We start from the raw sequence: 27,809 nt of genomic DNA on the forward strand, positions 1-27,809 counted from the left end.
AATGAAATGAACTCACTGTTAAATATAGCAGCCTAAATTCAATTCTTATCAGCCTAGTGATGGCATCTGATAAGACAACTATTATGCAGTAAGGTTGTGCTGCTGTTGAAATTACATTTACATTTTGGATTCTAAAAAGTAAAATATGGAGAGCCACTTAGCATAGACCTTTTAAAGAGAGAGATGTGACCCTGTAATTACAGCTTCCATGTCACCCAACAGATGTAACTATAGCCTGTATGTCTGACAGCACAGCTAACAGCTAATGGTAAAACAAAATCTATTAATGATTCCATTGTAAACCAGAGTTATTGCATAAGTTATGTTTTCCAGCTTATTGTCATTTATTGTGCATGCTACATTATGTTTACCAGTTGTTATTTTACATTAATAAAATTAAGATATGTCATGCATGGGATTGGTACCATAGGGTTTAACCAAAATCTAAATGTAGCTATCAGCAGCATTGGTTTGCATTAAGCTAGCCGTAAACCCCACTTTAGCTGCTATGTTAGCAAACCCTAGCTAGTTTGACAGCAGTATGTTAACATGAATATTTGCAAGCCTCCAAGTTTGGTAGCAAATATATGCATGATTCCATGGTAAACCCCCATTTGGCTGCTACATTCCCAGTGTTAGCAAATGCTAGCTAGTCTGTTAACATGAATATTTGCAAGCCTCCAAGCATAGACGTCACACTTTAAATCCTACCTGTTGCCTTTCACCATCCACTTATTTAACTGCTGTCACATCCCTTGACATGCCATCTCCTTTTCCCTCTTTCTTTTTCTATTTTTAGCCCCCAACAACTCACTACTCGCACCGTCTTACCTGCTTGCTCTGCGCTCACGGCACCAACCCTCCCCCCTCCCTCTTCTATGTCAACATTCTATGATTGGAATCTTATGAGACAGGGCACCTACTCTAGCCTGTTAGTCCTCTAAAATTTTATATAACATTGAGGAAATGCAGAAATGATTTAGAAACACACAACAGCAGCTACCCAAAAAATAATTTGAAAATACCCAAAAAATTATTAAATTTTTTTATTTATTTATTTTTTTTACCATTGCTTTGGCGCCCCCATAGTGCGGCACCCCTATGCGCCGCATATAGCGCATAACCCACTTTTTGCGCCACTGGGTTATAGCTTACTGTCAGTCAGGATGTGTCAGACCAGAGGAAAAGGTTACCTGCATCAAACGACAAAATACACTCTGACAACCTCACTCACCGCTGGTTAATTGCAGCTACATGTTAACACCTATCAGCCCTTATTGAGTCCACACATTCAATTAATATGCACAAAGCAAAACTCGTTGCAATATTATATAGTCAGACAATTTTAAATGAAATGAAATTAGACCTGAAATGTATGAAGGAGCCATCTTAGCTGATAACTAAAACACTCATCTTTATCATTCATGTCTGGCTGGTAATCATCATTTTGTCAAAAAGTCTTCAAAAATGCATTGACAAAAGGGAAAGTTTTATTATGATACTAAAATTCTGACTGAACTTTCAGCATACCTTGCCATCAGAGGGTTTGTTCGAAGCTCATGCAATAATTATCTTTTGAGTCATTTAAATTTCGATCTGACTACTACGGGCTTCTTGCCACACACACACACACACACACACACACACACACACACACACACACACACACACACACACAGCTGAAAGTAATCGATTATTGATTCCTCCGTGTATACTCCTCTGACCACCAGACACTCCTGTTGGGCATTTTCATTCAAATCATGTCGCCCAGCAGCTGATCTTCACAAACAGCTGAAACCTATCCATCACTGAGATGGATGTAATAGCCAGCAAGGCGATGCAATCATCCTCAGCCCTGCTGTCATAGGCTGTTTAGTGGAGTTAAGAGGAGTACGAGAACTTCACCTAGACTTGATTAGACAGGAGGAAGCTGGTGAGCTGTGGCCTGTGTTCATTATCTAAGCGTCTCTTTTTCAGGCTTTGAATCTCACCCTAGTCAAAACTGTAATATGTGGACATAATTGACTAAATAAATTGAGAATTGGTGTCACTGGCACCTGTTCCTAAATTGGAGAGGTATAAATATCCGATCCAGGTTCTGGATCGGATATTTATACGGCAACACATACAGAATATATTGAGATATATTTCCAAATGCAAATCCTTATCCATCTTTTTTTTTTACACTAGCAATCATGGTTTTGCATTTTTATGTAATAGTTTATAATGTTTGACAATACACAATAAGGCATCTGATAATTAAGGTAGTAGCATACAGTATATCTACAACAAAATTAAGCCATTATGATCCAAAGAATTTGAGGTTCTGGGTTGTGAGCCTATACATTTAGGTGACGTATCCCTTTTTTGGATATCCCATAGCTTTTCTTTTTTGCTTGGAGGGTCCAAACAGTCTGTATTGAGTTTCGGATAAATTGATAATCTACTCTTCTCTTCTCCCTCATTGAAAAATCCAGAATGAATATGAAAATGTTTCAAAAGTTGAACTGCTGGAAACAAGATGTTCCCTACTTCACTGACTTTCTAAGTGTATGTGCACTGGAGGATTCTCCACATCTCACTTGTGTAAGTTGCATATTGGACCGCGATCGACTTCCAAACTAGTTGTGATGTTACAAATCCTGCTTGTACGTACACATGTTAGACTCAGATTTAAGACAAGCACAGGGAAACTTTCCCCCTTCAGCAGATAAATGGAAAAACAGCCTTCTAGTGTCAAATTCTGCTTATAACATAATTCTATGCATCATTCAACCAAAAGATTTTTTAACATAAGCCCTTAACTGTATATCTGCTTTTCCTAATTCAAAAAGTATTACTGTTGTGTTAATGGCTTGTATAACAGAGCCCAATCAATACTTTATTTTATGGCTCATACACATGCAGAGGGTTTCTGATCTGGAGTTTAGCTCTGGGTCACACATTTATATTCAGGACCATTAAAGACCAATTAGTTCAGCTTTGATGGTTCAGCTCAGACCTCCTTTACCAAAACTCTAAAAGACTTAGACACTATCTGTGTGTGTGTGTGTGTGTGTGTGTGTGTGTGTGTGTGTGTGTGTGTGTGTGTGTGTGTGTGTGTGTGTGTGTGAGAGAGAGAGAGTGAGTGAAATCGCAGAAGTTTGGCTCCAGGTGTTGCTTTCTATTAAATCAAAGTTAAGTTGGAGCTGTAACCTACATTTATAAAAGGGTGCTCGCTTAAATTTATTCATTAGTTCTTTTCTCTCCAAAAACTGGCCATTAGGAAAACAAATTAATCTCTTCTCAGCCAATTTGCCAGAGGTTTGGAAACTTGGCCTCACTTCTGTTGAAGATACAGTATATACACAGATAGACTGTGGAGTTGGCTGCCTATGTAGCGTGGTAGTTAATCATGCTGCCAGAAACCCAGGACTTTTGGTTGGGAGAAAGGAGAGGAAGCTGTAGTTTGTCACGGGATTGCATTGATTACATTGGTATCAATTTGTACATATTGATCCTGAGGCTCTTCTTGTGACGTGCAGATTGAGTTCAGGATGGGCAGCGAAATAGAGATCCATGCCTCCTTTTCTTTGTCTGATTTAGTGCCACAAAACAATGATTTTGGAACCTGCAGAAGACTCAACCTAAAAGGAATCTGTGTTTCTTTTGCCAGCATGATTGCAACTGCAACACATACTGCACTGCATTCATGGTAAAAACCTACAGCGAATAGTTCCGTGACTAGACCCTTTACAGCGAATAGCTGTAGCATTGTCATTGATTTCTGGACCATCGTATGTTCTAGATTCTGTATAACATTCTTCTTCTTGTACATCACTCTCATTTATTCAAGTGCACATTCATAGTGATGTAGGTCTTGTTGACTTTCAGATACTACTCCTAGTCTTTTTTGTGCCCTTGCAGTCATTTTCAGTTTCTGTCGGTCTCTTATTTTTTCTTTCTCCCCTCTGACATCCCTGATTGCATTTTTGCGTTGTTTGCCCATTTGTGCGGTTCCCTTGATTTGTTGTCAGGAACAAAATGTTTCCCCTGTGTTTTCTCAGCCATGGTGCAGTGAAATGTCATTAATTTAGTTTGACACCTGAGACCGCTTCTTTCTGCCGTCCCAGATGTGTTTCCTGCTGCCTGTAGCTGAAGTGCACAACATTCCCTGTTTTCAGAGAGACACAGATGCCAGCAAAAAAGAAGAACTCTCTTGTCCAGCTCAGTGATCTCCCAGATATGTTAGAAAGATCCACATTTCTTCTACCTCAGGTATTGAGAGGCAGTTTGATGTGCAACTGCCCTCCACTGCAATGTAGTGCTAAATAAAAGATGACTCAACTACAGCATGCTTTTTGGTGATCACCATCTGGAGGTCAAACACAAGAAGAAGAAATGATTAATTAAAAAACGTAGTCCCCTCTCTTTTGTTGAAAGTGTGAAAATTCAGTGGAACAGAACTTCGGACTTCATGTTCCTCAGGTTTGCAAAGTTGTTATCTCCATGTAAAAAAAATCTTCTTGTACAAAAATGTCAAACTATTTAATGAAAAATAAATGCCATAAAACATTGTTAAATAATACAAATCCTACACAAACATTATTCACCATTAAGGCAAATGGAAAAATAAAACTTTTTATGTTTACACTTGTGCTCAATTTGGCCATAATGAGCCGTTCTGTGTTCAAGCAGCCTCAGTGCATCTTGCATGCTTATATTTTATGCAGATAAAAGATAAAATCTACCTGCAAACACACGTTAAAAGGCATTTACGGAGTCCCATGGATCCTCTGAAACTTTTAACGCCCATTTAGGCTGTTTTATAGTGCAGATGGATGCGTGTTCCTGAGGCAAATTATTCCTCATTATTTTGGGAGTGGAATGAATGCTTTTAGTGCTCAGAGGTACATTCATTCAATTAGATGAAAAAAAACCCACCTTGTCAGACAGACAAATTCCTAATCTATCTGTTGTAGGGTACCACATTCACATTTTTACGCGTCTGTTTCTTCCAGTTACAGCTATGTACCTGGTAATCACAGTAATTGCTGAAGAGATTACATTTTTATGTTAAAGGCCAAATATTTATTGATTATGATTAATAATTGGCTTGCATTTACAAGGAATTATTTGTGACATATTTTGAGTGTCTATATATGTTTTTGAATGCAGTTAATGTATGTATGTGTGCGTGTACATTGTGTCAATGCATGAAAATCTGTGGCAGTTTGCAAACAAATTCATATTCCTCATGCATGCAGTGAAAACCAATCAAAGCTTTACAGATAAGTCATTTTAGGGAGTGACATGTATCAGCTATTGATCATGATCGCCAACTTAGCCACTAGCCAGACATTAAATCAGGTTGGTCATTTATATTGTCTCCAAGATGTGCAGTGTGTGCAGTACTGCTAACCTCTACACGGCAAATGGGCTCCTCAGGCATATAAATATACTACATATACAGTACTTAGCCAGCAGTTGTTAACAAGTGTACAAAGTCCTAGTATGTTTCCCCATTGCCTACCATATTATGTCTTGTTAAATGAGCAACAATTAACCATGTTAAATGAATTGTCCACCTGTTGTAACTGCCCAATGATTCAAGATGCCTCAAATGACTCCCCTGGTCCTTTATCACTGCCACTGTTTGTGAAAATGAGAAACTGGAATGTACTTCAAAGGACCTTTGTTGGGCCAAAAACCAAAAGCTGGCATGGTGTAACAAGATAATTTAATTATTGAGACCTGAAGCTTCCCTAAACAAAAGGTTTTACAGTTTACGCTCCTCAAAGGTATCATTTTGTATCAATGCCAAAACTCAGGTATGTACCATATCAGAATTAGTATAAAAAATGTGATACCAGCCCTACATCTCAGCCATAGTGTACTATGGACACGCAGAACACCACATAGTTGTTACAAATTTATGCCAACACACTTTTTTTTACCTACCTATCCTTAAGATGAGCTTTAAATAAGCTAATGTGCTTGGCCTGGCCCAAGCAACATCCGCAAGGATAATGGAAACACCCCATACATGCACAATCATTACACAAAACCATACACTATATTGTGAGCAATATTATGATTTTTTGCTCACTATAATACAGCAGAGGAAAGACAGGAAGCATTGTATTAGAACTGAAGAAATAATAGGAACAAATAGACCAAATTGTTTACGATTAGATTCAGTCTGAGCAAACATCTGCCGAATCAGCGAACTTGCTGTTTAATACTAAGGAAACTACCCTGAAGGATGTTACTACAAGTCTGACAATTACTTGTCCAATGTTTTTTTCTTTTGTTGGTTTGTATCTTGAGTGTATTTCAAAAGGCGTTTTAAACCTGCACGAGAAGCTCTTACAGCCTCTTTATTTCCTGCCCTTTCACACTGCGGTAGCAATTACGTTACTTCCATTTCATCTTGCCTTTGAGTACACATTTCACATATTCTGCACCCGGATGACAGCATGTTCATAATGAGTTTCGGGGGAATTTTAGAAGTCTCGCTGAACAGCATTGTTACTTCAAAGCCTGCTGAAAGCTGGCCCAAGCAGCGAGTTGTGTGTGGCCTTGGGTCTCTGTAGCCTGTAAGTCAGAGCAGTTAAAAAGCAGCTCCGTATGATATTCTCCCTACTTTGAGAAACAAACTGTTAAGAATATGCCTCTGAGAAAAAATATGTTTTATCTTTGAGCACTTAATATTGATATTCATTTGCATGCTTCTGTAGGAATTCCAAATAAATTCTCTGCTCGTAGAATATTGAAGCTGGAGGCATTGAAACTGCAAATATCTTTTGTTGTGGACATAACGTATTTATGGATTTGTTTATGGCTGGGAGATTTGGTTTGCATAAAAATTATTATGCAAGGGATTTAAAATTATTATTAATATACTATTTGAAATGACCCTCATTAAATCAGGCTGCAGAGAACATTTGGTGTGACTTTAGATTGTACATACTGTTGAGCTGCTGTTTGTATAACACATTTGAATGTTGCACACCTCGTCTGGCTTACAGTGGACTTATACATCTGTTTTTGTGTATCCTTTCCATCTCTGACTTCTGCAAATGGGATAAAGACTCACTTACATTTTTAATAAGGCGCTAAGTGAGAAGGAGGGTAATTTGCAGTGCTTCGTGCCGCCCATGACGATTCTGATTGGTTTAAAGAAATGCCATTAAACCAGAGCACGGTTTCCTCCCATCCCTGAATGCTATGTGGAGTAGCCAGACCCTTCTTCAGCGCGCTTGGAGAATGACATATTTTCCCATAGACTTCTATAGAAACTGACTTATTTTTGCAACTGGGGGAGTCGCCCCCTGATGGAAATTAGATAGAATGCAGGTTTAAGGCTGTAGCTGGTTCTGTGATATTGTTTTGTTTTGTTACATTTGTGGGGTGGGTTTTGAAAGGCGTTTTAACCATTTAACCAAAGGTGGCAGAATTTCTCAACAAACACAGGAGCACAGAATCCATCAATTGAATATCTGTTGTCACAGAGAATGTCGCAGTGACAGTGTTTTTGTCTTTTGTCCTCCATGTGCAGGTGGTATTTTTGAGACCCGGGAGAGTGAGTTAGTGAGTATGGATGAGCTGGCGTTCAAGTTTGCTGTAAATAACATAAACCGCAACAAGACCCTGATTCCCAACACTACTCTCACCTACGACATTCAGAGGATCAACCTCTTTGATGGCTTTGAGGCTTCAAGGAGAGGTAGGAAATGATTATAGGAGGTAGATATGTTAAGCTTAAGGGCTTTCCTGTTATTACTGTAAGTGATGACAATATAATCACCTATTCTTTTGTGTATAGCAAGAGCTCTGGAAAACTTAGAGGCTCTAGCTTTAAAGGGATTCTTTGGTTTAAGTTTTCTTTTTACTATTTTCTAATCTTATCCAGAGTGGGACAAATTATTTTTCGATGTCCCTGCATGCAGTTTGCATGTACGTTGAATCAATAAGATTACCATAACCTAGATTAATTAGTGAATAGGGGATTGATAGTATCTCTTAAAGGTAGGGCACCTGCAGTTCTCCAAACATGGATGTATTTATTTATTTATAAGTTTCTAATTCCATGAACAAAATATGAAACCCTCAACTTTGGAAAATATGTATTTTTTTCTACATATGAGAGGGCCTAATGACTCACAGTAACATAAGGTGATTGTAATACTTTGGGTAAAAAGAAAATATAGTTCAGTTCTCCGAAACCAAACAGTCCATTTAAAAAACATGCTATTTTTCAATTTTGTTTAACTTGTTTCCACATCGAGTGAACCTGGTTTGCAATGGACTTTGTTTGAGAAACAACCTGTAACAACAACCATGTGACTTTGTGTTGTTTTTTTACCACCAGTGTGTGACCAGTTAGCTCTCGGGGTGGTCGCGGTGTTTGGCCCTTCTCACAGCTCCTCGGTCAGTGCTGTTCAGTCCATCTGCAACGCTCTAGAGGTCCCTCACATTCAGACCCGCTGGAAACACCCGTCAGTGGACAACAAAGACACGTTCTTCATCAACCTATATCCAGAGTACACCGCCATTGCCAGGGCCATCCTGGACGTGGTCACTTTCTTCAAATGGCGGAAGTTGACGGTGGTCTATGAGGACAGCACAGGTAGGGCTTATTGCCATCACTTTCAAAACTGATTCACAGATATACTTCAAGAAGTCATTAGATTCTGCCATGCATGGAAAGGGACATAATGGAAGGTAAACCCATCTGATTTAGTCTGCCTTTTATGTGGAAATAGAAGCGAATTTGCAGAAGCAAAGTAGTATCCGCAGGATAGAGGGGTGATATAAATTTGACAAAAGGATTTTGGAAAAAACACTCTTTTTCTGAATATCTATAATAATAAATAAATGATAAGATAAATTGCTAATGATTGTATTTTCCATTGCATTACTGCATATCAACTATAACATTGTGTGACATTTGAAGTAAAGAATTATGATTGGGAGAAGAGGTCAAAAGTGCTGGCTTGTGTTTTCTGGACCTTACAATACATTCATATGTCAAGGTTATAATTACTCACAAAATGCAATTCCACTGTCAACCGCGGCCACCTTCCTGGTCCTGGCTAGTAAACCCAATCTGTGACAGGGCACGAGGGCCTCATATCAAACAGCTGCCAGTACTCCTGCCCTCTGTCTTCACACAGAGAGCCGAACCATAACAGTGTTGGCCTCAAATCCAGCGGTGTCCCATATAGAGTGCCTGCTCAGGACGTAGAAAATATGAAATGTCTCTGGTAAAATGTCATAGTTTATAGATTTTCTTTCTTACCTTTTATTTTCAATCAGAAATGCATTTTCCTGAAATGTCACGCAGACACACACCTGCATAATTACACACTTTGTTTACACACACAGCCAAGATATAGGAATGCGGAGTATGTGTACAGGCTATTGCCTTTTGATGGGTTTAAAAACAAAGTAGAAGAATCTGAGAAGAAGATGCAAGAAGTTAAGCAGGACATTGGGCAACGGGGTGATGCACTGAATAGGGATCACACCCCTCAGTTAAAGGATAGGGGTCCAAGTTCCCATGACAACAAGCATGTGCTGTGCTGAAGTGTCCTTGACCCTGACTTACAATTGTTTAAGAGGGGATAAATGAAACGTCTACTTTGGTATTTTTTGTAGGTCTGATGCGGATGCAGGAGTTGATCAAGGCTCCGGCAAAGTTCAACCTGAAGATCAAGATCCGCCAGCTGACCCCGGGTAACCAAGATGCCCGCCCACTGCTTAAGGAACTGAAGAAAGACAAGGAATTTTTTATACTCTTTGACTGCTCCTATCGCATGGCTTCGGAGCTACTCAAACAGGTTTGTACAGGGATTGATCTAAGTGTCTTTACATTATTTTGCTCTACAGATTTTACAACACATGTAGCCTATGTCCTTTTGGAGCAACACCTTGTTACCTTGTTTACTGAGGCTTATACTTGAATGATAGCCATTAAAGCAGGGATCTGCAACAGGGGGTCTGGGACCCCAAGTTAGAGTCAATGCAGGGGGGCCTCCAAATTATTGTAAATTTTTTTTACAAAAAATTCATTGGCTTTTTTTTAAAGGTCTTAACATATATCCAACATATTATTAGCAAATGTAAATCCCCACTGCTTACTGGCATATAGGCAATGTAGTCACTAAGGCCATCCACATATACAGTTAATCCTAAGGATTCAATGTGCCACATGTATGTTTAACCTTAAAACATGATTTATAAAATGATGCCAACAATTAGTAGCTTAGTATTCTATGCAAAAAGGTAATTATAAAGGCTTTAGGCCGCCCTAAACTTTATTGTAGGCCCAGTTTATTATGCAACTTCATTTTATACAATATATGTAGTAGGGGGTCCCTGCTATATCTTTCATTCAGTTAAGGGGTCCCTGGCTTAAAAAAACATTGAAGACCCCTGCATTAACTGGAGAACTCATCATATTTGAAATAAGCAATGTGGCCTGGCATTTTGTTTTTATTACTTTATTTCTTCTTCTCATTTTGCAGCTTTCGTCAATGGGAATGATGACTGAGTACTACCATTTCTTCTTCACGACATTGGTGAGTTAAAAAACTGTACAAATAAAGTCGTTTTATGGGAGATACCAGACAGAGTAAAACCAAGCACATTTGTCCCTTGCAGGATCTGTTTGCCTTGGACTTGGAGCCGTACCGCTACAGCGGGGTCAACATGACAGGCTTCAGATTGCTGAACGTAGATGACCCGTGGGTAGCCTCCACAATGGACAAATGGGCCATGGAAAGGCTGCAGGGTCCCAAACAAGAGAGTGGCCTGATGGACGGAATCATGACTGTGAGCCCCGTACTATTATTTTACATTACAGAGCACTAACAATACAAACACCTGCTTTGCTGAAAGCCAATGATACACATTTGCATGCTGTGTGCACTTTGCGTACAATAAACCGCAAACACATGCTGACCTGTAACTCTTTGCAGGAGCAGTATTTCAGCATGATAAAAATGTTAAAGCTGTACTCCTCAGTTGTATTGTATTTCATTATTACATCTATATTATAATGGCTCAATTTGCTTGGAGTACATTTTATCTTCAAGACATGCTCACTCGGTTCCTTACTGTAATTTTACAGCTGATGGTTAGTTGTGTACTACACATAGGCTTTTGAGTGCAGTGTGAGGAAAAAAAACATCTTCCTCTGACTGCCTCCTCCGCAGACAGACGCAGCCTTGATGTATGATGCAGTGTTCATGGTAGCCATTGCCTCGCAGCGGGCCACTCAGATGACCGTCAGCTCCCTGCAGTGTCACCGCCACAAACCCTGGCGCTTCGGACCTCGCTTCATGAACCTCTTCAAAGAGGTCGGTGTCAGATAAGGCTTTGGATCACAGAGAACTAAAAACCCTGTTACATCAGCAGCATGAGTTAAGATACCTCTGTTGCTTTTAGCTTGACCACCATGCATTTGTAATGATGAGTTTCAGCGTGTTTTTAAAAGGGCTTCATGAGCACAAGATCCTTCAGATTCTCCACGTAATGCCTCTGTTGCAAGCATGGAACTCACCAAAACTGGATGTCAGATAATTTCCTGTTACTTTTTAGGTCCCTTCTGACAGGCCATGCATTGCTTCTAAAAGTACTCAACATATAAATATACGGTATTTATGTACTTATAAGTTGAAAGCATGTGGTTTGCCCCGACTGTCAGACTGGATGCCTACAGACAGATATGAGGCCTTTGATGCATGTGTGTTTTGATCTCTTAAGTCTTAAATCCAGCAGAGGACCGTTCCCTGCCATGGAGAGAGAACATTCTCATTCAATCCCCTCACTCATAGTTTCCTCTTTATGCCCTCCATCCTCCTTTTCCCGCTCTCCTTCTCTTTTTCTTTGCATCTTAATGTCTCTCTTCCCATCAGCTTGTTTTCGTTTTGTTCACCACTGCCCATCCTTTGAAGCATCTGTCCTTGTGTGGTATGCATCACTAGATAAGAGCCTTTTTGATTTCGAGAACCAGAAAAAATTCTCACACAGAACTTAATTAAAAAACATTTCTGACAAGAGAGTGCAGAATGGGGACAGCTTTCATTTCAGTGGCTGAAATTAAATCCTGGGCACTATAACCTGCATGTTTTCTCTCCCCTCTAGCTATCTCAGAGCACAATAGTCAAGTGTGTTTCTGTGGACAAAATTAACTGAATACAATTTTAATGCACATCATTTCATGACAGAAAACACAAAAAAAAAGTTAATCCTGGATATTAAATTATATGAATAAACTGCAGAATACAATACAACAGTGTTTCTCAAGTGGGGGTACGTGTACCCCTAGGGGTACTTTGGAGGACTGCAGGGGGTACGTGAGATATTTAACGAAATGTTTAATAGTTACAAGGCTGTTGTCCAGAACATAGTTCCTCTTTATGTGGACTTGTTTTTTTTCCTACCAAAAATGTGACATTTGTGTCGCCTTCTTTGGACCTATTCTTGCCTTCCTTCCTTCTACTTTTTACAAGTTCCTCGCTTTTTTCGAAGTTATGTCACTGTTTTTGAAGTTTTTGATACTATTTTCGACCTATTCTTGCCTTGCTTCCTTCCTTCTTTCTACCATCTTTTTCCAAGGTTTTATCTTTTTTACAGTTTTTGTCTCCTTTTCTCATCAGCATTTAAATGTTTTCCAGGTACAAGGCTGTTTAGTAAATCTATCGCTGACAGCGCTGTACTGTTCCTCTTTATAAAGACTTTTATTTTCTACCAAAAATGATTAGTGCTGGTCAGGGGGTAGTTGGCTTAAAGAAACAATTCAAAAGGGGTACATTATTGAAAAAAGTTTGAGAACCACTGCAATACAATACCTCCCCTCCTGGGAGTCTACTGCAGAGCTCCAATAGACTCCGACGCCATTTGAGACTTTCTTCCACTTCTCTCTCCCTCTGCGTCTCTTCTCTTTAGGCACAGTGGAATGGACTGACAGGGCACATTGTTCTTAATAAGACAGATGGCCTGAGGAGAGACTTTGATTTGGACATCATCAGCCTCAAAGAGGACGGCACTGCCAGGGTGAGCACAGGGGCCTAAAACAGCCAATTACACCACTCTCATGCTGCTTCCACCTTACTGATTCATTCCATTAAGGCGTGTGTGTATGACAGAGAGATAGAGCGGTGCTGTAGAGATTTTGTTTCCCATAATCCACCCACACATTTATTTTTTAGTTTGAATGTGTCCGGTCATGAATATTAATGCTGCAACAACTGATTATTTCTTCCCACACTGTCTATGCTTCATGTTGCCCTCTTCACATTTTCAAAAGGGTATTGTGGAGGGCGGAAGTCGCCTCACGAAAAGGTGGATCAAGGTTTGTACCAGTACCACGTTTGGTTCAAGCCTTTGTTGTTCGCCCCCCTTCTTACCTCTTTTTTCTCACTCCGTATGCCACGCACCTCCCAGTTCCTTGCCTTGTCAACCCGGTTTCTCTATACTGATTTTGTGTACAGCAATGCCATGTACTTGACATTTCAGTTTTCCCCATATTTGGGTCAAGGCATTGCTCTGACACTTGCAAAACTTTATCAATCTACCTTTATGTTTAGGTAGACATAACAGTACCTCCATAAGAAGTAAGAAGTCCTGTAATTTCACTTGGTGTAGGGGAATTTATCCTACCGATCCTTCACTTTTGCAGAGACATGTCATTCCACTACTTATAATGTGCTTCGCTATTAGACTGCCTTCATACTTTCATGGAAATCATACACACTAGCAGTACTTAATTGCAGCCAAGAGGGATCCAGTTGGCAGAGGAGACTTCCTGCAAGAGGAGCAGATTGAGACCAGTGCACAAGTTGAATGCTCACCCCAATGCGATTGTTAAAGATTGTGTATCAAATCAACCTTGTTTTTATCAAATCATTCTTTCGAAGCCAAAGTAAGTTAGCTTTGTTCCTAATCTCTTCATTTAGTCTCACAAAATATGCTGTTAATACTAAAGTGCAGATTAAATATTATTTACTTTACTACCTCTACTTATTAGCTTGAGACCAAATTTTTGATGAGTAAAAGAAAATATGTTTATTCATATATATATATATGTCCCCTCAAACTCATAGTTTACTATCAGAAGTTCTTCCTCTCAGTCTGTCTCAGTTGTCAGACAGGCAGGTATTGAAGCAGCAGCTGTCAAGGTGCAGAAGCAGTGATTTATACTGTAATTTTAATTTTATTCAGTACCTTTAGCCCTCAAAGCCTCCCCTCAGAGGAAATACCACAACATGGTAAGCACATCCCATAAAACGCTTGACTTTATGTACATGAAAAATGAATTATCAGTCCGTTGCAGTCGTCTTAGTTCTTGGGCACTGGAGTGTTAAATACACTTTGAAGAGGATGATAGGACTAAACAAAGTGAGAGTCTCCCAGGAAATAAAATATTTTCTTTTAAAGTTGTTGACTTTCTGGAAATAAGTTGTTTTTTTCCCCCTCTCAGCTTTCTTGGCCTGGCTTAGTATGTCTCCTGCTCTGTGGTTTTCCAGTCTGATTTGGTTCTGGATGGAGATGAGCTTTAGGATTCATAGATAACATTTTACTCCCAGCGTATGAGAGAGAATTTCTGTCAGTTTTTATTGGACACTTTGTTGTTGGGAGCTGCTCTGGTACGCACGATACATTTGTGAGGCTACACAGTAAATCCTTGATTTAGAGGTTTAAAAGATGATGACTGTATGACGTGCAGTTGTCCTAGGCTATATTTTAGCATTGATTTCATTGGCTTGGTCAGATTACTTTATTACTTAAACTGACTAATTGTGTAGTTGATATTTCACAGAGAATAATGTTTTCCAAAATAACATACAACATGAGCTAGATTATGTGAAACCTCACAATCTGAGACGAAAATACCTTCCACACTTCCACAAAAATATTGTTCTCACTCGGCCCATTTATCTTTAAGATTAAGGACAATACAATTAAATTAAATCCAACCCCATTGTGTTCCTCATCTGCAGCTGTCCAGAGATAAGAAGAGTTATGGACCCTTGCGAAAGTGCCACGCTGTAGATATAGAGTGCTTTTAGCAAGGTTGTACGTGAGCACATTTTCTGTCTGTCTGACTGGGTGAACAGAATCAAATAAAATGTAATGGGGAGTGAAAAGCATTTTATCTGTTCCAACAGGTAATCCTACATAACCCTTTCTGCAAAATAAATTGTGAAAAATAAGACTGTTCCTTCTATAGTGCTCAGTTTAATAAGATGTACCGATTCATTCACTACTACTCATCCTCTTACGCAGTGAATGCCATTGTTTCTGACTAAAAATACCATACCAACGCATTACTTTTTGTTCACAGACTTAATTTTAAGGTCGAAAGCTTCACTTCTATTTCCAATAAAGCTTCATCATTTAATGCACTTAACTTTATTGCATCAATGTCAGGAGCCCACTTGACCTTTGATCAGCTCTTAACCAGTGAAGGGATTTGGAAGGGTCAAAACCCAGATGCCAGATGCCAGTTTCTAATCTGATAACTGTCTGGATTATACCGCCTGGTACGATGAACTAGACACAAGTTACTGTGACAGTATGGAGAGCAGACACCATGTCTTCCTCTATCCCCTCCTGTCTGATCCTGCCCTTCTTCATTCATACTGTCCTTGCTGGTGTGATATCCAAATCCTCACCATCATATTTAAGTAGGGCTTCAACTAGTCTATATCCACAATGCTGAAAATGAGCCAGGAGTGTCAAGTCTTTTAACCTCTACTTTCAAATTTTTCTGTTCGACGATTCGGGAAAATTCTTAACATGCAGTGTATCTGAGCAGTTACTAGTTTCCTGTTAAGACTTAGAGACTAAATCGGGCTTTGTATTATTGGTGTCGGCCTATAATAAGAATAATCAATCAGCTGTTTTCCTTTAATGCAGCAACGAGTGTCAATGATCATTAATTATCCAAATAAAGCCTAGGGAAGTCAATATCTATACACTTGTCTTCCTTAGTACCTTTTCTGATCAAAGAAAAAAAATGCCTTTTCCATTTGCTTTTTCAGATTGCTGTGTGGAACTCATACAGGGGTATGAACCTGACGGAGAAGTCCAGCCGAGACAAGAATAACAATGTGACAGACTCTCTGGCTAACAGGACTCTTATTGTCACCACAATACTGGTGAGGAGGAAGGTTAAACAGAGGACAGCATAGGGAGAAGGAGGGGAGTGCATATGGGATGTGTAGAGCGCAGATAGGGGGACAACAAAGGAAAATACAATGAGAAGGGAAAGGGAAGAGAGGGGTGTGAAGGAGAGGAAAATTGAACTGGATAGTTTGAATTTGTATTATTATTAGTTATGCTCACAGGCCATACTTGTACACAGAGAAAATGTATCCTAGAAGAAAATATATTTAAGTAGGTTCTTAGTCTTCAAAGTCATAGAATATTCAGACCCATTTATTTAAACACAACTGGATTTGCTGTTTGGACATTTTGCCACTCATCTACGGATTATAAACTCTGAGACGTGATGAAGTAGTGAACCCCGAATTCAGTTCCCTTTAACTTAGCACTTAGCATAGAAATGATTGAATCTGAATTAGGAAATGCTTGAAAACAGTGAAATAGAGCATTTTCTTTTGCTGTACAGGAAAATCCATATGTGATGCAGAAAAAGTCCGACAAGGAGCTAATTGGAAATGATCGTTTCGAGGGTTACTGTCTGGACCTTTTGAAAGAGCTCTCCAACATCTTGGGCTTCACGTATGAAGTCAGATTGGTGGCTGATGGGAAATACGGAGCCCAGAATGACAAGGGAGAGTGGAACGGGATGGTGCGGGAGCTGATAGACCACGTGAGTTAACAGCAGTCAGACTGCAGGAGTTTCTGTTCACAGGGATGTTAGTCAGCCAGGAGGTATTTTGGGAGCGACATTTGGGCATAACCCTGGTTTTTCTTCATGAAGGTGGCCACCATGATAACCTATTCTCAGTGGTAGAAAAAGTATTTAGATACATAAGTAGAAGTACCAGTACCACAATGGAAAAATCTTGCATTTAAAATCCTACTTAAGTAAAATTTCAGAGGTATTATTAGCAAAATGTACTTCAAGTATCAAACGTAAAAATACTCACTCTGCAGATAAATGTCCCATCTAACTGATCTTTAAAAAATATATATGACATTAGTAGATTAATGCATGTTTATTTTATGTTTATGTTGTTTGTAATTTACTGTTTTAAATACTTTCTAAAGCTAGTTTAGTCCAGTGGTTCCCAACCTGGGGGTCCGGCCCCTCTAAGGCGTCCGGTATACTCACTGTACCCGATCTGTCGTGCGCCAATGTGACATCATGGGAGTGCTGTAACTATTTCTACTCGCGCGTGGTGGTTGCGACACTAGTTGCAGTCTTCTCCTGAACAGAGGTGGCGCTAATGAGGAAAGGCTACCGACTTTGCTATTTCTACGGACTAGAAGAAGAATAAACGTCAGTGTTCCGATTTGATTCGATTACCTACTTAGTCGGATCAAGTCTTTCATTCACCATAAAATAGAGACTTGCAGTCACTCTGAGAGTCCTGGCATCCGATTGCCCTCAAACTCGTCCATGCTTCCTGTTTCCGCTTTGTCGTGCGCCGCTGAATAAAATAGAGTGGTGCACAACCTCTGGTCCCGTGCTTAAAATCCTGGCACGCCAGCGAGATCTACGTCATTTTGACGTCACACTGGCGCGCGCCAGGTCGGGTGCGGCGACTGTAAAAGGGTCTTTAAGGGCCATCAAATAAATCTGAGAGGTTGTGAGATGATTATGGGGTAATTGCTGTCAAACAAATATGTATTTCTTTTTTGGACTAATGTCTAACTAGCTTTTTTTGTGAAATATTTGATAGATAAATCTCTCTCTCTCTCTTTGGTGGAACTGCTAACAACTCATATATTACATATATACATCTGGACTCTTGGCTTGTAGAGTTCACAAGCCAAAAAGGTTGGGGACCACTGGTTTAACAATGTATTGTATTTTATAAGCAAAAATAATTAATCTGAAAAGTATGCAGTAACTCTAGCTGGCAATAAAATGTAGTGGAGCAGAAGTATAAAGTCGCATAAAATGGAAATACTCAAGTAAAGTACAAGTACCCCAGACCTTGCGTAAATGTACTTAGTTACTTTTCATCATGACTAAGGTGAAGTTTTGATTGCTGTATCAAAAATGAATTAAAGGTCCACCGCTTCATGAATCTGCTCTGCACCTATAGGGTCGTAATGTGTAGAGCATAATTAAGTTCACAGACGGTAACAAAGCCTGATCAATAGGAGGTACAGTATTGTATAATCAATAGACTTAGCCTCTGGCTATATGAACAGGTTGAACATGGTTATAAATTATGAATACATTTAACATTTACATATAAATAGCACTGAAATTCTTTCACATGACGTTTGACACTGATTGGTTTAATGAAGCCACTCATACTCTATCACCAAGAAAGGGAGAACAAAGGAAGATATAAATCTCCATTAAACCCTTATAGCTTTATAATACTTTTGTAGCATTATATTGTTTTGTATTATTAATTTATTCAATATAAGAGATTATTGTTGGGAAGAATACAAAACTTTAATAAGGTTTATATGTTGTTGGGATATTGATACACAGACATTTGTATGAATAGAAATAAATACCAGAAGAAGCCATATGTAACTTTGAGCAGAAATCATTCTCCCTGTAGTATCTTACTTTGTCTTTTGGCTTTTCAAGGTTGCAGACCTTGCTGTGGCCCCCTTGACCATCACATACGTTCGAGAGAAAGTCATCGACTTCTCCAAGCCCTTCATGACCTTAGGTATCAGCATCCTCTACCGAAAACCTAATGGCACCAATCCGGGCGTGTTCTCCTTCCTTAATCCCCTGTCTCCGGACATCTGGATGTACGTGCTGCTAGCCTGCACAGGAGTTAGCTGTGTGCTCTTTGTGATTGCCAGGTAAGAGGGTGGATAGATGCTTGGGATAATAAGATGATGTATGATGGGATAGAAAAATGTGTTGCTGAATGTATACTGTCGGATATATAGGCTAGATGGGAACTGCTTACTGAGCTGTCCAGAGCCAGGGTCAGCTTTACCACAAGCTCTTTTGTTAATCATTTTAAAGTGCAACGGACAAGAAAACTGCGAGATGGTGCCAGCACTGAGCATTGAGTTATGGCTCATGGTATCAAATTCACACGACAAGAATCACAAATAGTCTGGAATAATTAGCATGTCTGTACTTCAGGAAATTTCTAATCTTCCATTGCTATTCTAAAATAACCAAACGCCTGTCAACTGCCAGATTGGCTTTCATTGTGCAAAGTAATTGCGAGCTCGCACATCAGCTCCCTCTCAGGTAGTGTGTAAAACCCCCTTCCAGCGGGTTGCACCTAGCAATCCTAACTGAGATATATTTTTGTAAAAATCAAAATGCAAATCAATGTGGACCATGTAGATTGTGATGTAGATAAACTGGAAAGTGAAGTGAAGTTTGTTGTCAGTGTGCCCCCCCCCCCCATGCAGACTAGCTACATTACATAGAGGAGGTTTTTCTTGTTTAGATTTTCCATCTTTCCTTCTAATATTGGAATTTCCTTTCATCTCTTTTTCTCTCTGTTCTTTTATTGTCTTGCAGATTTACTCCGTACGAGTGGTACAACCCACATCCATGTAACCCGTCCTCGACTCTAATACAGAACAATTTCACTTTACTCAACAGTTTCTGGTTTGGTGTCGGAGCTCTCATGCGGCAAGGTATTTTGGGTCAAAGTTAAAGCAATCATTATCAATATGTTTTATACTAACAATGGATTGTTTACCTGTATGTGAAAGGGGTTGCTCCAAAAAGTTCTCCAACATTGTTTGTCCATGCCCTCTACTGTAGAAGCGTTTTCTGATTGTCACTTGAACATAAACATTTTGGGACACTTGCTGAAACGACTGATGCTGCTGTTCTTCTTGGGAGGACAGTCTCGGTTGCTCCTAGTGACGATCATGTAACTTTATAGCGTTTTTTAGCTTGTTTTGGTATTCAGGCCCACAACTTCACTATTTTTATTTATTGGTTCACTCTCACCGTTCTCACCAGTGTTGGTTTTGGTCGCAGTAGGCAGCTGTTTTTAACTACAAATCTTTGACATAACCCACTGTGCGCTACCTTACCCAGCAACAAACAGCAGACAGACTAAGTCATTGACTAGCTGGTGACATAGTGGAGCATTTAGCAGCTAACATAACAGGTATTTCCCTCAGGAGTTTAAGTAGAGACCATATCTGAGCTAAAGGAGATTAAATATTGGACTTAAATTTGTCAGATGGTCAGAAACACTAACAAAATCAATTATTGCAGGTTTAGAGGCTTACTAATAGCAGAGAGTGCAACTGCAATGCTGTCTAAATAACTCCCTTTACAGCAGTAAAGACTGTACTGACATTGTAAACTCTGCTCTAAGCTGTTTAATTCAAAACATCAATATCTGTCTCCTATTTTCTGTGAATGCCCTTTTCATGTAGCCTGGATCCATTCCCCATTAATTGCAACCATACCCTGTAATAACAATCATTTGCACTTCGTTGGGACTTAACCTCCCTCCAGGCAGGAGATTTGGGCAGGATAAGTCCGACATGCCTGATTGGATGGCCAATAACACCAGTCCACAACATAATAGTGATGCAGATACAAATGTAGGATTATGCTGACAGCAAGCTATATTTGTCAAATGTATCAGTTCTTAAGCAATGCAACAGTACTGATAAAGGAAGAGACAAGCAAGTGTTTGGTGGCCTTGAGCTTTCTGTGGGATGCTGTTTTTGAGAGTAGCTTAACGACTACCTTAGTACATGGCTGTCTACTACCTTAAATACATGGCTGTAAAACCAACCCTCCAGCATCTGTGTTTTACCCTAAAAGCGTAGTTCCAAGTGAAACAAGTAGAAAAAAAGGCACAAATGTTTCTGGCAAATAAAATGTGTTAAATGTGTTCTTCAAATCACACACATCTGTTGTCATTGCTTCTCTCTGCACAGAGAGGAAAAGATTCTTCTCATTCTGCTTTTTCAATGTTATGTTTCATTATGTTTTGGGCATATGTTCCCTCATTTGCTTTGTATTCAGCTTTCTTTTGTCCCTCACATTTGTTTTTTTGAAGCTTTATAAGGTCTGCTTTTTCACATTGATCTTATTTTTTGTGTAGACAGATTTATTATTTAGGGCTGAGGTGAAAACCAATTGGAGCTCTGGTGTGAATCCAGTTGTTATGATAACCCCATTTGGACCAGGGTATTTGACTTTGCTTTGGAAGAATATAGATGCTTTTTTTGTTTTTGTTTATAGAGCATCTACACATACAGTAGTACACACACAAACTGCACTTCTTACCATTGTGGTTGTCACATACTGATTTAAGCTTTTTAACCTTTTGTCCCCAATTGCTGTGCTTCCAGGCTCGGAGTTGATGCCTAAGGCTCTGTCCACTCGTATAGTTGGGGGTATCTGGTGGTTCTTTACCTTAATCATCATCTCCTCCTACACGGCCAACTTGGCTGCCTTCCTTACTGTGGAACGAATGGACGCGCCAATCGACTCAGCAGACGACCTGGCGAAGCAGACCAGGATTGAATATGGGGCAGTAAGGGATGGATCCACCATGACCTTCTTCAAGGTACAACTGGTGTAGGCTGTTAGTTACGTTGTACCCTTATCAAAGCAGAACAAATAATAGTTGAAATTACTATGCAGAAGTGACTGTTTACTTTTTTTTTTAAGTTGTAGATACTGTCAAATTATATTATTCAAATTTGTGAATTTAATAAGTATTGCAGCAGGTCTAAATAAAGCCCTCATCCATATATATAATAAATATAATTTCCACAAATTAAATGCATACAATCCTTAATTTAAATATCCCCTTCTTAAATGAAATGTTTGTCTTTTAGTAAAACCAAGAACATGCATGTTTCTCATTTCAAATTAGTTCAAGACTTCTGACACCTGTAATCCTAAATTATGTGATCAAATTATGCTGTGTTTTTGTATTTAAATATACAACACAAATAGCTCAGGTGACTTAATACCACATGAACTAATATTAATATCAACCTCTGGACATCATAGTCTCAAAAGTGTGTGTGCTCATCTCTGATAAATTTGAGTTACTAGTTACTGTAGTTGTAGTACTCCTGTCTGGTCATTTGAGTAAATTCACAAAATAGTTACTTTGTATTCTGTCATATCTGCCCTACCTTTAGATTAGAACCTTCACTTCCATAAAATCAGAGTCATTAGGGGTTTTCTCAGCTGGAGATGTCCCTCCATCATCCTGTATATTTGCCAAACATCACATGAAAAAGAAAAAAATTGAAAGACTGAAGCAGAGAAAAAGACATTTACTTTAATGAAAGGCAACACAGATGCATCAAGAGGTGAGTTTATGATGAGAAGTGGAGAAGATGCATATAAGGATGACTTCACATTTACATTTTGGGGTGTCTGTATTGAAGTTAAACATATGTTAACTTGTTAGTTTGTATTATATAATATATCGATGTACCAATGTCCCCAAGCAGGACTGTCACTTCCTTCTCTCAACACCACCCACTCCCCTTGGATCCTGGTGGCTCAGCAGGGGTGATCCATGCAGTGCTTTATCCTCCCAGATTGCAGCTAGTGATTACGGCTCCCTGGATAGGAAGAAGCAGGCTGTGTTGATGGCTCGAACAAATTGAATCAGCTTTAGGAGATTTAGAACACAGCTGGCCCATTTTCTCTGACACACACACACACACACACACACACACACACACACACACACACACACACACACACACACACACATATACACAATACGCACTCTCAAAGATAGATCTGCTCTTAAACGTATGTGTTTATAATATTTAATATAATATATATATTTATATAATGTAAATATAGTACATATATGGCACACACACACACACACACACACACACACACACACACACACACACACACACACACACACACACACACACAGTACAGAGTACAAATGCTTCTTACCAAATTTTGCCTGTTTGGCTCCTTTGGCAGAAATCAAAGATCTCAACCTATGAGAAGATGTGGGCGTTTATGAGCAGCAGGAAAAACACTGCATTGGTTAAGAACAACAGAGAAGGCATCACTCGGGTTCTGACAACAGACTACGCCATGCTGATGGAGTCCACCAGCATTGAGTACATCAGCCAGAGAAACTGCAACCTCACACAGATTGGAGGTCTCATCGACTCCAAGGGCTACGGAGTGGGAACACCTATCGGTAAGAAGAATGACAATGTAAGAGATTGTAAACGTGGAGGAAAATATGTCTATACCACCATCTCCACCATCTTTGTCAGTGGAGAATGAAAAGCCCCAAAGAACTGTTGATCAAGAAAGCACTATCACGTTGTAATGTCTTGTTATTGTAATGGAGCAATGCTTGCAAGAAACTCCACATTATATTGAAAATGAGACCAAATGTCTTGACTTTGATTTATTTAGAATTTTCATTCTTTAGGAGTACAGAGCTGCTATCCTGTATCCCCATGCAAATACAAGTCCATCCAAAAGATCTGCCAGCTGTTCACTGCAAATGTTTGCAAGGTTTCAGGCCAGTTTTCTGGATTAAGAACTTTAATTGGAAGCAAGTCAACCTGCTGGACCATGCCTGCAGTCGATGTTTACTTAAGCTGGCCTTAACATCTTGTGTCTCGCTTGTGTTTTCTCTTTTCCTCTCGAGATGTAAAAAAAAAAGTAGAGCCAGTTAAAATATATTTTAAAAATATATTTTTAAGCTGGAGTGGTTTAGCTGAGCATAACCTATCTTCACCAATAACATTTTCCACATATGTATAAGTTGGCAAGTACAGGGCATGCATTTAAATGTATGGTATGGGCACAACAATGGAGTTAAGGCAGGTGGGGCCACCCCCATTTATTTCATTTCTATGATTACCGTGAGATGTTCACTGGCTGTCAGTATCTGTGACAACTAAATACTCTATATTATTACATAGCAATGATTACCTCTTTTATCAACTCTATTCTTTGGTTAGATAAAACAATATGTATCCTAAAGGAAATAATCATACAAAGGATTACTCATATGAATTTATAACAGAGGAAGGTGCAGTGTAAAAGTGTAAGAAGTGCAATCATGAATAAAATGATATACAAGAAAAATGTAATGTTAAACAAAAGCCAAAAGTCAAAGGTTGCAAGGCTCTCCTCCCAGCAGCAGGGGGAGGAGTTGTACAGTTTGATGGCCACAGAAACAAAGGACTTTCTGTAGGATTCAAGCAAACGTAAGGATGGCATGCAGGGGGTGAGAGCCATTACCTCTGTAGTTTGACGCACCTCCGTCAGAGACCCAAGTTCCACTCGCACCAGCAAGCCGACCTTCCTTATGAGCATGTTGATTCTAGGGTTTTCAGCTCTCACCCTGAACCAATCAGGCGGTAGAGTAAACGAGTATCTGCAGCATAGGACTGCATATGGCAAATGACCAGATCCTCTTCAGAAAGTTCAGTTGGCACTATTGTAGAGGGCAGTTGAGTTGCTCATCCAGTCAAGTTTGATGTTGAGCTGCAGGTGGTTCAGCCCTCATCATTTGTCTGTATCCAGCCCTCTTTTTCCTGCTGGTGCAAGCCACAAGAACTAGCAAGCTTGAGTTGATGACAGAGATGTGAAGGGTGAACAAGATGTGAGATAGGTGACAGCTTGTCATGCACCTGGTACATATTGTGGCTGACTGTATCCAGAGCAGGGCACGTGATATAGCATTAAATCCAAATCAAAAAACATGATGTAAAGCATGCCATTCTTCACCACAGTCTAGCTGCTAGGCAAAGTGCAGGGTGTCCAGTGATGACTTTTCCCCTCCAATTAACATATGGCTTTTTTTAGTTGTTTGGTGTGTTTGGCAAGATGGTTTCCACAGCCCAGGGACTCTGTACAGGTGTAGGTTAAAGCTTAACCCTCCTGTTATCCTTACAATTTACTAACATCTTTTATCCTTGGGGGCAATTTGACCCCACCAATTTAAACCTCCAGAAAATGATTGTAATTAAAATGATTACCCAACTTCGTGTATCAGGTATTTTCTTCGTTGACTACATAAATACCCCTATGAGTTAGAACATAACCCCCTATCTTATACATCCAGCCAGAATACCTGGATGATGCCCCTCGGAGCAGATGCAGCTATGCCTGGGCTGAGCTGGATTGGTCATTGGAGGATAGTAATAGGAGAATGATCTAGCCTCTGTCTCAAAACTATTAAGTGGTTTATATCCTTTAACTCCTTGGCCCTATCCCTGTCTCCTGCACTCACCTATTGTCTGGTCTGCTTGCAGCCGGTGATGTTATTTGAAGTGGATTTTGAATAACGATAAACATTACAAACGCAAATTGGACTTTTATATCGTCAAGATACATGTAGATTCATGTTTCCTGTCACATACAATTAATTCTGTTCTCGTAACATATTTCCTTGAAATATGTTTCACAGAAAACACAGAATCATTTCAATAAAACACTGTCAACAGAGGGTTGCCTCGGCAGGGCTGCCATGGTTTGTTTTAATAATGGGGCATTTAAAGGTAGGCTATTTATAAATGCTTTGTCAGTATATAATGTTTTTCTATTTGCCTTCTCCCTCGCCAGGGTCTCCATACAGGGATAAAGTGACCATTGCCATCCTTCAGCTGCAGGAGGAAGGGAAGCTGCACATGATGAAGGAGAAGTGGTGGAGAGGCAATGGCTGCCCAGAGGAGGACAACAAGGAGGCCAATGCTTTGGGCGTGGAAAACATTGGCGGTATCTTTATCGTCCTCGCTGCTGGTCTGGTTCTCTCTGTGTTTGTGGCTATTGGAGAGTTCATCTACAAGGCTCGCAGGAACGCCGACATAGAGGAGGTGAGTGGGTGAGGAACTGCTGTTCATCGGCCAAGTGATGATGACAAATAACCGGATTAAAGGTTACCAGATCTGCTCTGAGGAAACGTGCGTTCTTAATGAGATCTTTGTTTTAAAGTATTGTTTACAAAGGATGCGGTTTTATTGCAGGTTGTTTAAAATCACAAGTATTGTAAGAAAAATTATACTTATGCTTATTTCTTCTCACACACATTTTCAGAGACTGATGAAAATGCTTTGTTCAGTTTTTCTTTAGCACTTAGTAATTATTACTTTCTAACTGTGGAAGTGCTTGTTAGATGTTTGCTTGATCAAAATTAATTTACTCAAAATCATATTCGCACTTCCTGCTGTTAAAAAGAAAGTGACTAGATGGATTTATGACTTATCAGTGTCTTACAGTCCTAGTAAACAGTGGGTTGAACTTAGTGAACTTACTCGCAATGTTTAGTTACATCTTCTCTGTCTGCTAATGAAATGACTAATTATTATTAGTTTTATTTAGCGGAAGCAGCAGTTCTATCTGCCTTCCAGAACAAGAACATTCCTTTCCACACTGTGATCAAAGGCGATGCTGTGAAGGAAAAACAATAACATTCACATGATTAGTTTCTTTGATTTGCCTTGCTTTTTTATTTTTGTCTTATTTGCTATGTTCTTATGTTCTTTGTCACATTTTAACTTGTTTTTTACATGTCTGTTTTGATCTCTTTGGTGTTTTTCTTTTTTGTGTTTTCTCCTCCATTCTTTTTTTTCTATGCATGCTTGCGTCAGGCCTTCTGTTTCTTTTATGGGGTGCAGTCCCGTCAGTTCCAGCGGCGTGGCTCCACCTTCTCTTCTGGCACCTCCTTATCTACTGATCTGGAGAGCGGCAGGCTACTGGGGGATGACACAGAGTAGCCATGGCAGCACATTTACAACACATACACACTAGATGATAGGTTTGTAACTAGGTGTCCTTCTCTCTGCCCCCTGCTGAAAATACCCCAGTATATCTGCACCTGTGTCAGCCAATCCCAATTATGTTAGTATTTTACCTCCAGTACCTGACCCTCGTGCTCACACTACTATGTCCTTTTTACTAATGGTTTGAACTGGTTTCAACTAAAATGTTAAATGTCTCAAATGTATTCCTTTTGTCCAAAGGCCAATGTTAAATTATGACAAAGTGATACTATGATTACTATGTGGTTTTATATTGTACAAGTGGCTATATTTAAGCAGTCATATACTTTACTTTCTTAGAAACTAAGAAGAATGTTTTATGAAGAGAATGCATCTCACTTTCATGTAAGCATTTCTGCTTCATAAGTGATCACCCCCTGAGGGGTGAGGGGTGCATGCTCCTGTCATGCTTCTTACATGCTACATAACAAAAGCATGCAAAGCCTCCTATTTGCATGCTTTTGTTATATAGCATGTAAGGAGCACTTAACTAATAACAGCCTAGACATACAGAATAGGAAAAACACTCTTCTCTCACTCACTTTTTTTAGGTGCAAGTTATTATATAAAATGTGTGAGTCACCTGTTTGTGTCCTTTTGAGCACACATGTATTCACATTCAGGATAGTTTGTAAAATGTGGCATTTAAGTTCATATAAACAGTGCAGAGCTCTGCAGTGCTGCCCTGCTGTTTTCTTGCTTGGACTTTTTAAGTAGCCTTCCTACAAGTTTTGCTTCATTCAGTGAAGTCTCAGTAGGCATTTGTGTATACTTTAGAGGCAGTAAATGCCTTCTGGGAAATCAAAGATAGGAAAAGTTATTTGAATATTTTTCTCCTCATTAAGCTCGTTGGTAGACTGGTTTGGTTGGCTAAAATTTGGATAACACTGATGGAACAATCTATCGAGTTGGCACATATCCAAAGCCAA

The 27,809-nt window shown here is 39.5% G+C and overlaps 1 protein-coding gene across 2 annotated transcripts in view; it reads left to right on the plus strand.

Annotated features, from left to right (window-relative positions):
• grik1a (glutamate receptor, ionotropic, kainate 1a) overlaps window positions 1-27,809 on the plus strand; it is a 31,036-nt gene that overhangs the window by 1,426 nt on the left and 1,801 nt on the right. The window contains exons 2-16 of one of the 2 annotated variants that reach the window (XM_078265718.1): window positions 7,541-7,708; window positions 8,354-8,611; window positions 9,643-9,824; window positions 10,512-10,565; window positions 10,648-10,818; window positions 11,202-11,345; window positions 12,937-13,044; window positions 16,035-16,151; window positions 16,625-16,828; window positions 18,737-18,960; window positions 19,643-19,761; window positions 21,451-21,668; window positions 23,072-23,297; window positions 25,685-25,935; window positions 26,710-26,860. In XM_078265718.1, the coding sequence (XP_078121844.1) occupies window positions 7,541-7,708; window positions 8,354-8,611; window positions 9,643-9,824; window positions 10,512-10,565; window positions 10,648-10,818; window positions 11,202-11,345; window positions 12,937-13,044; window positions 16,035-16,151; window positions 16,625-16,828; window positions 18,737-18,960; window positions 19,643-19,761; window positions 21,451-21,668; window positions 23,072-23,297; window positions 25,685-25,935; window positions 26,710-26,835 (2,570 nt within the window). In that variant the 3' untranslated portion in view covers window positions 26,836-26,860. Of the gene's footprint in view, window positions 1-7,540; window positions 7,709-8,353; window positions 8,612-9,642; window positions 9,825-10,511; window positions 10,566-10,647; window positions 10,819-11,201; window positions 11,346-12,936; window positions 13,045-16,034; window positions 16,152-16,624; window positions 16,829-18,736; window positions 18,961-19,642; window positions 19,762-21,450; window positions 21,669-23,071; window positions 23,298-25,684; window positions 25,936-26,709; window positions 26,861-27,809 lie in introns of those variants that run through there. The other variant, XM_078265717.1, reaches the window with a different exon arrangement.

Source organism: Sander vitreus, chromosome 13 (assembly GCF_031162955.1).
Source record: "Sander vitreus isolate 19-12246 chromosome 13, sanVit1, whole genome shotgun sequence".
Taxonomy (NCBI): Eukaryota; Metazoa; Chordata; class Actinopteri; order Perciformes; family Percidae; genus Sander; species Sander vitreus.